Consider the following 16,638-nt stretch of genomic DNA (forward strand, 5'->3'; position numbering starts at 1 on the left):
AAAAAGCCCTTCACTTTGGCCATAATTACCAAATGAAAATGGTGGATCACAAGGGCTTCAGAATTGTGGAAAAGGGGAAAGGAAACTAAATTCATCTACTGCAGATGTACAGTATTTCAATGACTGATGCCATCTCCTTTGAAGATGTAATCACAGCAAATCTACAGATAATAACATATGTTGTTTATTCATGGGTTATGGACAATGCTGACAGGATCCATATTTGTTGTCCCCAAGAAGATGGTTGTGAACCATTTTGTTGTCATTGAGGACTGAGCCATTTCAGAGGGCAATTAAAGTCAAGAGACCAGAATCACATCCAGAAAACAGATTTCTTTCTCTGAGGAATATTAGTAAATCAAATGAATTTTTACAAAAATACAATTGTTTCCTGATACTGATTACTAATACTGGCTTATCAATTCCAACTTTATTTAACCGAATTTAAATTCCCTAGCTGGGGATTTGAATGCCTGTCTCAGGATTTTTAGTCCGGGCCTCTGGATTACATAACCAATAACCTAATCATTCTGCTACTATCAGCATAAATTTGCTTGTTTCTTACAGGAGGATCACTTCAACCTAGCGGGGCTACCAATTTGTGTGATGACCTTGTGATACTAGCAGAAAGAATGTTTGTGTATACCTGTACTCCATTTCAGGTATGTGTGTCAAAATGTTATGAACCATTTTGGGAATCCATGACAGCATCAATGATTTTATTTTCTGAGAAGTCTGGAGTTTTAAGGAACCATCATTATGCTGGAAGCAGTGAATGAAACATACTAATATAAATACATCCATTTGGTGGTTATATGAACATGAGCACATATGAGCACAGAAACAGGCCCTTTGGCCCACCATATCAATGCTGCCCATTGTACCTACCTACACTAATCCCATTTACCTGTATTAGGTCCATAGCCTTCTACTCTTTGGTGATTTAAGTACTTTGTCTCAGTAATTTGATTTAAGTACTTGCTTACTTTGTCTCTGAGAGTATCTGGCTCCACCACCTCTTCAGGCAACACATTCCAGACTCTAACCAAACATCTGTATGAAAAGAGATTCCCCCTTAAATCCCCTCTTAAACCTCCTACCTCTAACCTTAAGCCTATGCCTACTTATCTTTGACACTCCCCACCATGGGAAAAAGATTTTATTATCTACCTTGTCAATCCATCTCATAATTTTATATACCTGTATCAGATCACCCCGCAGCCTCCTTTGCTGCAGGGAAAACGAACCCAGCCTTACTAATGTTTTCCCAGAAGTGATGGTCCACTCCAGGCCACATCCTAATGAACGTTCCCTGCACCCTCTCTAGCATAAGCATATCATGTTTGTGACTCAGTACGTCTGATTCCTGCATTCCTTCCAGCTCATAGCTGGTCGTAAAAGTTCATTTAAATTTCCTGTTTGTTCCTTATGGCATACTGAAATCTGAATCTTGGTCAATTTACGTGTGTGAAGGTTACAAAACTGCCTTCTATAATAAGCCACCTGAGTGTAGGTTTAATTTGAGTTAAGTGCATTCTTGCTCCCGATTCTGGGTTTTAGAAAGAGAGGAGTGGAATACAAAAGCCAGGAAGTTAAGCTATTGCCTGTATTTAAACCCAGTTCGATCCAATGTACGGTGATGAAAATGTGTCCATTCTGGGCGCCAGACTTTAGAAAAGGCGCTGGAGGTTGTACACAGGAGATTTGCTACGAATGTTAGAGGAATGATAGATTACAGTTACAGAATGAGCAAAATTGCTGCTGTTCTCTTTAGCACAGGGAAGGCTAAGGGGAGATTTGTTTGACTTGTATAAGGTCATATGTTGATGGAATAAATAAACTGCTTACACGTGAGTGGGTGCAGCTTAAATCTACACCAGAAGGTATAGATTTAAGGTGACTTGCTTTTTGTTGGCTTCCTTCCATGTATTATTCTGTTATTTTGTGATTACACTTTAGTAAGGGATGAAGCATTTATGTGCAATTGAAAGAATTGTTAAAATCTATTTTAATGTATGCTATATATGTAGTCACCATTGTAATAAACAATGAATGACTTGAAGAACAATGTCTATGTTCTGTTCTCACTCTCTAAATGCTCATTGACCAGATAACCTTGTTTTCAGCTTATCCCAGATTTACCCTGGTTTTACCCCGTCAGAAACATCCATCTGCTCCCCCACCCGCCCTGCAGCTTAACAAATGCCTTTTGTCTCCTTCCCAGTTCTGACAGAGGGTCTTCAACCTGAAACATCAGCTCTGTTTCTCTTTCCACAGGTGCGGCCTGACCTGCTGAGAATTTTCAGCATTTTCTGTTTTTATAATGAATAACTTGGGATGGGTGTTAAAAATAAATAGAAAGTTTCCAATTTCCATGTTTTTTGTTATTTTAATGAGCATGCCAGAGTGACAATGTGAAGATAATTATGGGGGATTTTAACATGAAAGTGGACTGGGAAATCCAGAATGGTGGTAGTACTCAGGAGAGGGAGCTTGTGGAATGTCTAAGGGACGTTTTTCTAAAGCAACTTGTTGAAGAGCCCACCAGGGGATCGGCTGTTTTGGATCGGGTGCTGTGTAATGAACCGGAGGTGATTAGGGAACGAAAGGTAAAGGAACCACTGGGAACCAATGATCACAATATGATTGAGTTCAGTTTCAAGTTTGAGAAGGAGAAACTGGTAACTGGTGTATCGATATTTCAGTGGAACAAAGGAAATTACAATGGTATGAGAGAGGAGTTGGCCCTAATTGATTGGAAGAGTAAGCTGGCTGGAGGGACGGCAGAGGAGAAATGGAAGGAATTTCTACAGGAAATAAGGAAATTGCAGGATAGATATATTCCAAGAAAAAAGGTTTTTAATGGAAAAAAGGCACAAATGTGGATAACGAGAGAGGTGAAGGCTAAAATAAAAGCAAAAGGGGCAGCGTACAAAGAAGCAAAAATTAGTGGCAAAACAGAGGACTGGGAAGCTTTTAAAAACCTGCAGAGAGAAACTAAGAAGGTCATTAGGAAAGAAAAGAGGAATTATGAAAGGAAGTTGGCGGATAACATTCGAAAGGATACTAAGAGTTTTTTTAAATACATAAGGTGTAAAAGAGAGACACGGGTTGATATAGGACCAATTGATAACGGTGCAGGAGCTATTATAATGGACGATAGAGAGATGGCAGAGGAATTGAATGAATATTTTGCATCGGTTTTCACCATGGAGGACATCAGCAATGTGCCGGTTAGTCAGGAGTCTCACGAAATGGAATTGAGTTCAGTTAAGATTACTAGGGAGAAGGTGCTAGGAAAACTAAATGGACTAAAGACTGATAAGTCTCCCGGACCGGATGAGGTGCATCCCTGGGTTCTGAAGGAGGTGGCTTTAGAGATAGCGGAGGCATTGGCGATTATTTTCCAGAAATCGATAGATTCAGGCGTGGTTCCGGAGGACTGGAGGGTCGCAAATGTAGTTCCATTGTATAAGAAAGGAGGGAGGCAGCATAAAGGAAATTACAGACCTATTAGTCTGACGTCAGTGGTGGGAAAGTTATTGGAATCTATCCTCAAAGACGGGGTTACGGAATAGCTAGAGGCGCAGGGCAGGATAGGTCCTAGCCAACATGGTTTTGTGAAGGGAAGATCCTGCCTGACCAACCTATTGGAGTTTTTTGAAGAAATCGCAGGCAAGGTGGATAAGGGAGAGGCGGTAGATATTGTGTATTTAGACTTTCAAAAGGCCTTTGATAAGGTGCCTCACAAGAGACTGATTAATAAGATGAGAGGTCATGGAATTACGGGTAGGATAACAGAATGGGTGGAGCATTGGCTGGTTGACAGGAAGCAAAGAGTGGAAATAAAAGGATCTCGTTCTGGCTGGTTACCGGTTACTAGTGGTGTGCCGCAGGGGTCGGTGTTGGGACCTCTCCTTTTTACCTTGTACATTAACGATTTGGATGATGGAATAAATGGTTTCGTGGCTAAGTTTGCGGATGACACCAAGATAGGGGGAGGAGTAGGGAGTATTGAAGAGATAGGAAGGTTGCAGAGGGACCTAGACAGTTTAGGAGAATGGGCAAGGAAATGGCAGATGAGATTCAATGTAGGGAAATGTGCAGTTGTACACTTTGGAAGCAGAAATAAGCGGGCAGATTATTATCTAGGAGGAGAGAAAATCCAAAGCACGGAAGTACAAAGGGACTTGGGGGTACTCGTGCAGGATACCTTAAAGGTTAACCACCAGGTCGGATCGGTGGTAAAGAAAGCGAATGCTATGTTGGCATTCATTTCGAGAGGTATAGTGTATAAAAGTAAGGAAATGTTGATGAGGCTCTACGGGGCACTAGTAAGGCCTCATTTGGAATATTGTGCGCCGTTTTGGGCCCCACATCTTAGGAGGGATGTGTTGACGTTGGAGAGGGTTCAGAGGAGATTTACGAGAATGATTCCAGGAATGAAAGGGCTTAAGTATGAGGAACGTTTGTCGGCTCTTGGACTGTACTCGCTGGAGTACAGAAGAATGAGAGGGGACCTCATAGTGACATTTAAAATGTTGATAGGAAAGGACAGAGTAGATGTGGCTGGGCTGTTTCCCTTGGTGGGTGAGTCCAGGACCAGAGGGCACAATCTTAGAATTAGAGGGTACAGTTTCAAAGCAGAGATGAGGAGAAATTTCTTTAGCCAGAGGGTGGTGAATTTGTGGAACACCTTGCCACGTACAGCAGTGGAAGCCAGATCAGTGGGGGCGTTCAAGGAGGAGATAGATAGATATCTAAATAGTCAGGATATCAAGGGATATGGGGATAAGGCCGGTAATTGGGATTAGAATAGTTTTTTTTTCTTCCCCCATTCCCCATTTCTCATTTCTATTTCCCTTTCCTTGGAGCAGACTCGATGGGCCGAATGGCCTGCTTCTGCTCCCTTGTCTTGTGATCTTGTGATCTTGTGATATTATAACTACCCAAGACCTCATTTTACTCTTGTTTCACATTGGGTGAAATGCTGCCTCATAGATGGGCATAGCTGCACAAACAAAAGCACTGAAGTGAGGCAAGAACATAGTTTTAAAAGAACAGCAGAGGAAGAGAATGGAACAAGTCAAAAGATAATGTTATCAATGTAAATTGGTTTGTTATTGTCACATACCGAGGTACAGTAAAAAAAAATTTGTCTTGCATGTCATCCATACAGATCAATTCATTACACAGTGCATTGAGGTAGTGCAAGGTAAAACAATAAGAGTGCAAAGTAAAGTGGTACAGTACAGAGCAAGTGCAGTGCAGGTAGACAATAAGATGCAAGGTCACAACAAGGTGGATCGTGAGGTCAAGAGTCCATCTTATCATACAAGGGGACCATTCAATAGTCTTATAACGGCAGGATAGAAGCTGTCCTTGAGCCTGGTGGGACGTGCTTTCAGGCTTTTGTATCTTCTGCCCGATGGGAAGGGGGAGAAGAAAGAATGTCTCGGGTGAGTGGGATCTTCGATTATGTTGGCTGCTTTACCGAGGGAGCGAGAAGCATAGACAGAGTCTATGAAGGGGAAGGTTTCCATGATGTGCGGAGCTAACTCCACAACTCTCTGAAGTTTCTTGCAGTCATGGGCAGAGCAGTTGCCATACCAGGCCGTGATGCATCTGGATAGGATGCTTTCTATGGTGCATCGGTAAAAATTGGTGAGGATCAAGAAGGACATGCCAAATTTCTTCAGCCTTCTGAGGAAGTAGAGGCACTGGTGAGCTTTCTTGGCCGTGGTGTCAATGTGGTTGGACCAGGACAGGCTATTGGTGATGTTCACTCCTAGGAACTTGAAACTTTCAATCCTCTCAACCTTGGCATCGTTGATGTAAACAGGAGTATGTGCACCATCCCCCTTCTTGAAGTCAATGACCAGCTCTTTTGTTTGGCTGACTTTGAGAGGAAGGTTGTTGTCATGACACCATGTCACTAGGCTGTCTACCTCCTTCCTGTATCCTGACTCAACATTATTTGAGATACGGCCCACTACGGTGGTATCATCTGAAACTTGTGGATGGAGTTAGAGCAAAATCTGGCCACACAGTCATGAGTGCATAGGGAGTAGAGTTGGGGGCTGAGGATACAGACTTGTGGGGTACCAGTGTTGGGAATAATTGTGGCGGAGGTGTTGCTGCTTATCCTCACTGATTGCTGTCTGTTGGTCGGGAAGTCAAGGATCCAGATGCAAAGGGAGATATTGAGTCCCAAGTTTAGGATTTTTGAGATGAGTTTGCTTGGAATGATAGTCAATATTGCAGAGCTGTAGTCAATAAACAATAGTCTAACATAAGTGTCTTTACTGTCCAGATGCTCCAGAGATGAGTGTAGGGCCAGGGAGATGATGTCTGCCATAGACCTGTTTCGGTGGTAGGCGAATTGCGGTAGGTCGAGATTGTCTGGGAGGCTGAAGGCAGCTTAAATAAAAATACACAGTCCATCTGCATCCATGGTAAAACGTGTAGTGCTGGCTGTCTTTTCCATGAACCATCTCACAATACCATGGGCCACACTAAGTTATGTTACAGCAGCATGGCATTTGAACCACAATGGTTTAGCCATACATAGTGGTGTATTGTAGGTTTGCTGCCTCATTCCTTTAAGGAGTAGCTTTTATCTGCAGTTCTGTTGTAGGTTAAGATAACATGGCAATGTCTCAGAAAGGAAAGAGGCTTCGTTCAGTGAAGTTTGTTACCAATGTGTTTGTATCAATTGGTAGCATAAGCAAAGAAGCCTCAAGGTGGAGAGGTGTTCGGTGCACTTCACCATTAATTCAAACCAACATGCCAAATCAAAGAAGAAACAATGTCAAAAGTAAATCAAACCACACTGAAGGTTTTTTTTTGGATCCATTTCTAGGCTACTGTTCCAGATGTAGACATGGTTGTGGATGCATTTCTTTTCCTGTGGCAGAAGTGCAAGGCTGTTCTGCAGAGAGACATCTGTAAGGCGAGTGGTTCCATCAAATATCTAAAGAAGGTGGATGGCTTTGAGAAGGTATGTATATTTATTAACTTTCTGTTTGATTGTGTGAATCATAACCATAGGAAACACTGCAGAAGCTGGAAATCTGAAATAATAGAGAAAATTTTGGAAATAATTCAACAGGTCAGGTGGCATCCATGGAGAGAGAAACAGATTTAACATTTCTGGTTGGTAACCTTTCATCAGTACTGGAAGTTGTTAGATATTATACAACTTTTTAATTAATTATTATGTTGTGGAAGAGTGGAGTGTGTGGTTAACAGTGGTGATGCAGTGGGAGCCAGGAGTGATTAAATTTAAAAAATAGACGAATTATGATTGAAGGCAAACAAGTGGTAATACATGTAAAGGAACAGAAAAAGCGGCAAGGAAGGTTGTGAATGATTGCAGCAAAGTAATGGGGCGAGGAGTAGATTCAGCTGAACATAAAGAGTTGGACGAAGAGTCAGCTCCGAGTGCCCAGGAATGTGGCCGAGTTGAGGGATTCAATATTCAGTGATGACAGAACCTGCTGGAGTGCAAGCAATGGCCTGAAACCTTAACTTTTTGTTTCTCTCTCCAAAGATGTATTTTATCTGTTGAATGTTTCCAACACATTGGCTCAGAAATTAGTTTCACGTCATGTTTTTCTCATGTGCTGTGCGTTGGACAGAGTGAAACATGATTATGTCCACTTCTGGGTTATTTTGTGCAATTTGGAAATTCAGTAAGGCACTTATTGGCCTGAATTGCACATCAAACAAAACCATTCTCTGTACAAAAATGTTATTGGAGCACACACGGGTAAATTAACCTGTTGTTGGCCATTCCCAGGACAAACATGCTTTCAGAATACATTGGTGGACTTGAGACCCCACCAAAGTCAAACCCAGAAATATCCCTCATGTCTTTATAACCTACAGTATTGATCACCATCCTGCTCCCCAGATTGCATAATCCCCTGGCAGCTTTAATGCCCTGGGTCTTTGACCTCCATTTGTCCAAGGCTTGACCCTCAGACTGATGAGGCCCTGATCCTCCTCCAATCCTTTGAAGCCCAAATTACTGTGTCCTTGGTCCTTAGATCCCCAGAGTCCACAAATTTCCATCTGCAGAGTTGAGCCCGATTCTCTACCCAAGTCCTTAACTTGGGGCGGCACGGTAGTGTAGTGGTTAGCGCGACGCTGTTACAGCGCCAGCGATCGGGGTTCGATTCCCGTTGCTGTCTGTAAGGAGTTTGTACGTTCTCCCGTGTCTGCGTGGGTTTCCTCCGGGTGCTCCGGTTTCCTCCCACATTCTAAAGACGTATGGGGAGGTTAATATGGGTTTAAAATGGGCGGCGCGGACTCGTTGGGCTGGAAGGGCCTATTACCACACTGTAGATAAAAAAAAAACTATTTGTTGATCTGACCACAGCATCCTAGTCCTAATCCGAAACTTTGGTGTTAAGAGGTAAACAGTCACAATAGAGAGAGTGTGAAGCATGTAGTCATCATCATCTATAATATTACTAAATGGTGGAGCAGGTTTGAGGGGCTGAGAAACCCTCTGCTGCTCCTATGGTTCACATGTTCATAAAGCAAGCCACCATAAGTATTGAGACCAACTGCAATGAGCGTTTCAGGGCTACTCCTGAGTGGCCTTTTCAAACATGAGAATGTCATGGCTTTGCTCAGGTATATTTAGTGTGACAACATGGCTTTTGTTGTAGATCTGGTATCCTCTGTGTTTCTTTTTCACAGAAGCCAGGAGTGTTTTTTCCCTGTAGCCAACTTTGGTTTGGCTCCATACTTCCTTATGACAGAGAAGGGGGCTATTCAGCCCATCAAGTGTATGTCAGCTTGCAGAGCAATCCAATTCCCCCACTAATTTTCTCCGTAACCTATTCTCATTAACCGGAGTATAGAGTGCAGTTCTGGTCACCACACTATATGAAGGGTGTGATTGTGCTGGAATGAATGCAGAGGAGATTCACCAGGAAAATGAAAACAAAACTCCAGGTGCTGGAAATCTAAAATAAAACTAGATAATGCTGGAAGTACTCGGCAGGTCAGGCTGCATCTGCGGGAAGAGAAACAGAACTAATGTTTCAGGTCAATGGACAAAGGGTCTTCCACATCAAATATTATCTCTGTTTCTCTTCCCACAGATGCAGCCTGACCATTCAGAATGCATGAGTATTTCCAGTGTTTTCTGTTTTTATTCACCAGGATATTGCCTGGGTTTGGAGGACTTTAGTTATGGGGAGAGGTTGGATAGGCTGGGCTTGTTTTCCCTGGAGCGAAGGAGGCTCAGGGGATGACCTGATAGAGGTAAATAACTTATGAGAGGCATAGATAGGGTAGATAGTCAAAATCCTTCTTCTAGGTATCCATGATAGGGAAATCAAAAACAAGAGGACATAGGTTTAAATCTTGGGGAAAAAATTTTAAAGGGGATCTGAGGAGTAAGCTTTTTTTTTTGCACAGAGTGGTTGATATCTGGAACTCGCTGTCAGGGTAGGTAGTGGAATTTGATACAATTACTACACTTAAGAGGCATTTAAACAGGCACTTAAATAGGCATAACGTAGAAGGATATGGTCCTAATAAGGGCAATTGGGATTAGTATAGATGGGCAAAAAGGTCGGCATGGAATAACACGAGCTTGAGAAACAGCACCTCATCTTGTGTCTGGGCACATTGCAGCCTTCTGGACTTGATACTGAATTCTACAGTTTCGGGTCACTTGATTTCTCTGTCTGTCATATTGGCTCAGCATATTTATTTTTTCTATGTGATTTCAACCACCCCTCCCCCCCCCCCCAATCCTTTTTAATGTGGGAACACATTTAGGCTTCAGTGCTGCAGCTGAGATTGAAACATAATATATGGGATAACGGGGTGAATGTGGATATGAATCTGTGTTCCAGCCCTTGATAACATCTGGTATTCATAGTGCATGTAGAATACCTTCAGATTCTTTTCCCATGCTTGTATTAGCTATTTTTCTGAGAACACAAACAATACTTACGTAATAAAAATAAAATAAATTATACTTATATTCTTTTTAGTGCATGTTATCTTTGCTTTACATTACTCAGGTGGTTACTTGACTATTCATACCTATGATAAATATACATTTATTTTTGTTTTGTTTTCAGTGGATCCATATCCTGTACATTCTTCAAGAAGTGGCTCATTGGTGCAACATAGGCCACATTGACCCTGTGCTGATGGTAGATGTCGTACTGTACTCAGCTGGGGCGCTGGAAAACCTGGCTGATTCGAGTATGAAATCCAAGAAAAAGTCAGGTATTGGACACTATCAGGGGATACAAACAGATGATGAAGTGAGACTTTTATTGCTCACTGAACGATAAATACAATGATATATTTTTACATTTAGAAATATAATAATAAGTGAAAGAAAAATGGACGGTTTTATGTTGTGCTTTTTACAACTTCAGGAGATGAGCATGCAATTTCTTGCCTCAAAGTGCTTTTGAAATTCTCATGTCAGAAGCTCAGGCAGGTCTCACATAAGCTGTGTGATAACAAGCAGATGATTTGTTTTTAGTGATGTTCATTAGGAACGAAGTTTTGGTCATGCTGTATGGGAGAACTTCCTTATTCTCCCTTGTTACATACTTTGTGAAGTATTTGGTAGTTGATTGGTGTGATGGCCCAGATTTTGAGGTCAGTGGTGAAGGAATGCCACTCATTGTCCATTTTGCTGACATCTGCTGACTGAGATTGCTCAGACTTTTGACTGGAGGTTTTCGCAGAGGATATTTGATTCAGCACTGTGCCCTTTGCAGTTCACCTGCATTATCTTTGAGCAGGGAGGAAGAATGAGGCTCTTTAACCAATTGGCGTGAAGAGTTTCCGCTGAGACTTGCTAAGATTTTGCCAGAAAGTATAATAGAAGATTTGTAAATTAGGTTAAAATCAAAAATGAAATATTGATTGAGGAAGGTTTGAGGAAGTTTTTTGCTTTTGTTTAGTGACTTCAGATCATCTTTACTCACTGGTAGTTAGTATGCAGAACATTATATCATGAGTTAATGTGAATAATGTAGATGAAACTGCAGAGAGTTGTGGACACAGCCCAGTGCATCACGGACACCAGCCTCCCCTCCTTGGACTCTGTCTTTACCTCTCACTGTCTTGGTGAAGCAGCCAGCATAATCAAAGACCCCACCCACCCGGGTCATTCTCTCTTCTCTCCTCTTCCATCAGGTAGAAGATACAGGAGCCTGAGGGCACAGACCACCAGACTTAAGGACAGCTTCTACCCCACTGTGATAAGACTATTGAACGGTTCCCTTATACAATGAGATGGACTCTGACCTCACAATCTACCTTGTTGTGACCTTGCACCCTATTGCACTGCACTATCTCTGTAGCTGTGACACTTTACTCTGTACTGTTATTGTTTTTACTTGTACTACCTCAATAGACTCTGTACTAACTCAATGTAACTGCACTGTGTAATGAATTGACCTGTACGATCTGTATGCAAGACAAGTTTTTCACTGTGATAAGACTATTGAACGGTTCCCTTATACAATGAGATGGACTCTGACCTCACAATCTACATAGTTGTGACCTTGCACCTTATTGCACTGCACTTTCTCTGTAGCTGTGGCACTTTACTCTGTACTGTTATTGTTTTTACCTGTACTACCTCAATAGACTCTGTACTAACTCAATGTAACTGCACTGTGTAATGAATTGACCTGTACGATCGGTATGCAAGACAAGTTTTTCACTGTACCTCAGTACAAGTGACAATAGTAAACCAATACCATTCAAGAGAAGTTAGATAAGCATGTGAGGGAGAAAGGAAAGGAAAGGTATGTTGATAGGGTTAGATGAAGAAGGGTGAAGGAACCTCTTGAGCATGAACACTGGTATACACTTGTCAGATAGAATGGCCCACTTCTTCCACTTCTTTACTGCTGGTTGTTTCCTATTCTTTGTAAAGTTATTTCCAGTATATATATAAAGTAGTTGCCTGTTTATCCCACACCTGTCCCCCCTTTCCCATAAAAAGATGACTGCAGAATAGAATTGTGGGGTGACTGGAGATCTTTTCACTGTGTAACTATGAGCTTTCTTCAGTGTCCTCTTTGGTTGAGGGGTGTGGGGGAGGAGAAACAGTTTTGTTACCTGAAGACACGAGACTGCAGATGCTGGAATCTGGAGCAAAAAAACAAACTGCTGAAGGAACTCAGCAGGTCAGGCAGCATCTGGGGGGTGGGGAAGGACAATCGATGTTTCAGGTCGAGACCCTTCATCTGGACCGAAAGAGTAGAGGGGAGATGAGATGAGGGGAAGGGGTGGAGCAAGAGCTGGCAAAGTGATTGGTGGATCCAGGCGAGGAGGGGTGATTGGCAGATGGAGGAGGGGAGGGTGGAGATAGCACAGAGGCTGGGAGGTGAGAGGTGGAGGCAACAGAGGGCTGCAGATGATGGAATCTGATGGGAGAGGAAGGTGGAGCCTGGAACCAAACAAGGGAGGTGGGGAGGGGACCCAGTGGGAGGGGTGCGTGGGTGATGGAGGGGAAAGGAACAGGGTGATGGGGGGCGGTGGGGAGGCAGTTGGCTGTGTGTAGGAGGAAGTGGGTAAAGCAGGAGGAGAGAGAAAGGGACGGGGGGGGGAGCAGGTTACCTGAAATTGGAGAATTCAATATTCATGCCGTCAGGTTGTAGACCATCCAGGCAGGATATGAGATGCTGCTCCTCCAGTTTGTGTTGGGCATCGCCCTGGCTGTGGAGGATGCCGAGGACAGACAAACCAGTGTGAGAATAGGGAGGAGAATTAAAATGGCTGGCAACCAGGAGCTCCAGATGGCCATGGCAGATGGAGTGTAGGTACTTGGCAATGCTTTCGGATTTTTCGAGCATTGAGAGGCACTTATATTATTAATTTTTTTACGATCATATCGCTGATAATCTTTATGTTTGCATAAGATAACAGCGCAGGCTCATGCTTCTACTGTTGACATCAGTACAACCAGTAAAGGTTCGGATATCCAAAGACCCTATAGCATCAAGTTAGTTACATCAAGAAAGGGGAGAGAAGACCACCTTGGTTCACTTGGTCCATCTCTGACACCTCACTCCCCTTTCTTGATCTCTCTCTCCATCTCAGGAGGCAGATTATCCACTGACATCTACTGCAAACCCATTGACTCCCACAGCTACCTTGACTACACCTCCTCCCCCAGTCACTTGCAAGGATGCCATTTTTTATCCTCAGTTCTTCCGTCTCCGCCACATATGTTCTTGAGGTGAAGTCTTCCACTCCAGGGCATCCGAGATGTCCTGCATTTTCAGAAATGGGGCTTCCCCTCCACTGTTATTGATGGAGACCCCCATCTCCTCTCTTTCCTGTACTTCTGCCCTTATCCCATCCCTCTTCTCCACCACTCACCCCCCCCCCCCCCACCCCCAAGGCAGAACAAGATAGAGTTCCCCTGGTCCTCACCTACCACCCCACCAGCCTATGCATCCAACATATTATTCTTTGCAACTTCTGCCATCTACAATGAGATCCCACCACCAACCAGATCTTCCCCTCCCCTTCCCACCTTCTACAAGGATCACTTTCTCTGTGACTCCCTAGTCTGCTCATCCCTCCCTCCCCAGGCACTCTCCCCTGTGACCTGTAGAGGCATCATATTGGAGTGTCAGAAGTTGCAGAGGATTACTCTGTAAATGTGAAAACTGGTGTAGTGGAAACTAAGGTCAAGGAACATTGGCAGCAAAGTTACTTTCTCATTCAAGACGAGTGGGAAACACAACGAATATTGTCATCAATGTAACAGGAGAAGAGGTGAGAGTGGGGATCTCAGTAGGACTGAAATAGAGATTAGAGTCATAGTGATACAGCATGGAAACAGGCCCTTCAGCCCAATGTCCATAACGATCAAGGTGCCCACTTGAGCTAGACCCATTTGTCTGCATTTAGCCCGTATCCTTCTAAACCTTTCCTATCCATATACTTATTCTGGCAACATTCTTGTAAATCTTCTTTGCACTCTTTCCAGCACAATGGCATCTTTCCTATAACAGGGTGAACAAAACTGTACACAGCACTCCAAGTGCGACCTCACCGACATCTTGTACAACTTCAACATAATGTCCCAACTCCTATACTCAATACCTTGATTAATGAAGGCCTGCGTGCCAAATGCCTTCTTCACTATCTTGTCCACTTGTGATACTGCTTTCAGCAAACCATGTACCTGTACTCCTTGCTTCTTTTGTTCCACAACACTCCCCAGGGCCCTACCATTCACTGTACAAGTCCTACCCTGGTTTGACTTCCCAAAGTGCAACACCTCGCACGTATCTGGATTGAACGCCATTTGCCAGTCCTTTGTCCACTTACCTAGCTGATCAAGATCCCCCTGAATTTTTGATCACTGTCTACCTATTTTAGTGTCACCCACAAACTTACTAACCATACCATGTTCCACAGTCCCACAAAGAGATTGGCACAGCTTGGACCCATATTCTCATGGTAACACCTTTTACTTGGAGGAAGTAAGCACAATCAAAGGAGAAGTAGTCAATAGAGGGTTCTGATGGAACACCAACCTGAGATGTTAACCTTCTCTATTGATTCCATTTGACCTGCTTTGCATTTCCAGCATTTTCAGTTTTTATTTCAGATTTCCAATATCTGGAGTTGCTTGCTTTCTGAGAACTTGTTCAATGTGTGAACATATTCCAGCCAGTTTGAGGAGGGCAAGGGTAGGGTGGAATTGGTTGGGCTTCTCTTCAAGAAAGGAAAGAAGGGCCCTCAAGTTTTTCTGCTGGTGACTGTTGATGTAGAAGTACTAAATACCAGTGGTAAAAATGAGACTGCTGCAACTGCTGAGCATTTCCAACAATTTCAGTTTTATACAGAAATGGATATATTGTGCATCCCAATTATCTTTCTCTGAAGTGTCATTACATGATTATGCTGAGGACAGTGTTTCCCTTTAGAAACACAGCTCCTGCATTTGCTCCCATGTTGTGTTGTGATGCTGCATTATTTTAATGAATGTTGAGTTCAGATGTTAGAAAATCATGTTCTAGAATTTAAAAGCTACCATGTAATGAAACAAGGTATAATGGTGCGAATTGTACCATAAGTTACAAGCCAAGAACATGCAAGTTTGTGAATTCCAAAGGTTTGAAAACAACTTGTGGATGGGGCGATAAGATTTTGTGGATGTTTCTTTCAGCAGTTAAGTATTTCCTTTTAACGTGAACATGTAATTATCAATTTCTATAGGTATACTTGCAAATAGAGCCGATACAGCAACTTCTACACAAACGCCAGCATCAATACAAACAGAATATTGTGGTCCCACTAATTTATTAATGGTGAGTGGCATTATCAATTGCAAAGAGAAGAATTTGAAAGAAATATGAACAATGAATTATTGTCTCTTCCATCCAGAAGGCATTCATTCATTCTGCCACATTGCCACTCTTGTATCCTTCTTTCTTTCCGAGTAGGGCATTTTACTTCTTAGAAGGTATGCAGGTATGTAACTAGAATATTTAAAAAAAAATCCATTTAGTTGCTATTAGCAATTACATAAAGGATCTTTATCACCAAGTTAATCATACAAGGTGCAAACAGTTTGGTTGAAGCAGAGATTTCTACATGTAGGATATGAACTTATTCAACTGCTTGAAATATTCAGTGTAATTAATATCTTACAATTGGCACTTTTTGTAATAACTCCAAGGATAACGTGAAGCAGTTAAAACTATTTTTCTGGTTTAGATGCCAGCTCAAGTTAAACTTGGATTGTTAAGAGGTGGAGTCTGTCCAGGATCCTGTATAATTAATAACTCAAGTGCAAAGTTAAACCTTCACATTTCTAACCTTAAAGATTCCAAAGCTTGTATTCTCAACTGTGGCGTGGTGGTGTCAGTGTTGCATGCGAGTCATAACTGTGGGATATGAAGTTCCACTCTAGAGACTTGGGGCTGAATTTTAATGTGGAAGACTGCATGGTTTGGGGGTAGGTGAGGGGTTAAGCAGACAGTGCATCAGGAGCATGGTTCCAGCCTGTCGACTTCTGCATTTAATTGCTAAATGATAGGTGCATGCAAACAACCCCCTTGGAGAACAAGGTTGTTCATTTGAAGACCATAACAAATCAATTGTAGAACATAAATATGAGTTATAATGTTTAACTTTGGCTCCATTGGTTCTTCAAGCTGCCTGAAACGCATCAGTGAAAGCAAGGCAATGAGAAGCCCTGAAACTGAGAGGACAATATGTCAACAAGTACTGCATCTGTAGTGTAGCGCTTTTCTGAATGCTCACAGTTGCTCTCTTATGACTCTGTGCAAGGGATTATTCACAGTGCTTTACAAAATTTGTATGTGTCAGTTGGACTTTAATCGCACACTAATCTGACATATTGGCATGGATGCTGCTTAAGCTGTGTTGTTTAGGACCTCGGGTGAGGACTGAGATGACCACTAGCAGGGGCTGCACCGTGTGTATGGATCCCAGCTCTGCAGGAAAGTGGGTATCAGCAAAGAGGTGCAGCTTGCAGACAGTACCTGGCATAGAGGGCCTGCAGGCTCCCAGGAGGCTCAACATCTTGAGTCAAGTGGTGAGAGACATTTATAACCACTGGAATAAGCCGACAATCAACTGGAGGTCATG

At 42.7% G+C, this 16,638-nt stretch overlaps 1 protein-coding gene across 1 annotated transcript in view; it reads left to right on the forward strand.

The window, feature by feature from the left end:
* The window catches only part of LOC127580588 (cilia- and flagella-associated protein 54), a 61,329-nt gene extending 45,109 nt beyond the window's left edge, over positions 1-16,220 (forward strand). The window contains exons 14-18 of the mRNA XM_052034175.1: positions 568-662; positions 6,863-7,000; positions 10,110-10,260; positions 15,241-15,332; positions 16,182-16,220. Coding sequence (XP_051890135.1) covers positions 568-662; positions 6,863-7,000; positions 10,110-10,260; positions 15,241-15,332; positions 16,182-16,202 — 497 coding nt within the window. The 3' untranslated portion in view covers positions 16,203-16,220. The remainder of the gene's footprint in view (positions 1-567; positions 663-6,862; positions 7,001-10,109; positions 10,261-15,240; positions 15,333-16,181) is intronic.
* The last annotated feature ends 418 nt before the right edge of the window (positions 16,221-16,638 follow it).

Source organism: Pristis pectinata, chromosome 19 (genome assembly GCF_009764475.1).
Source record: "Pristis pectinata isolate sPriPec2 chromosome 19, sPriPec2.1.pri, whole genome shotgun sequence".
NCBI lineage: Eukaryota > Metazoa > Chordata > Chondrichthyes > Rhinopristiformes > Pristidae > Pristis > Pristis pectinata.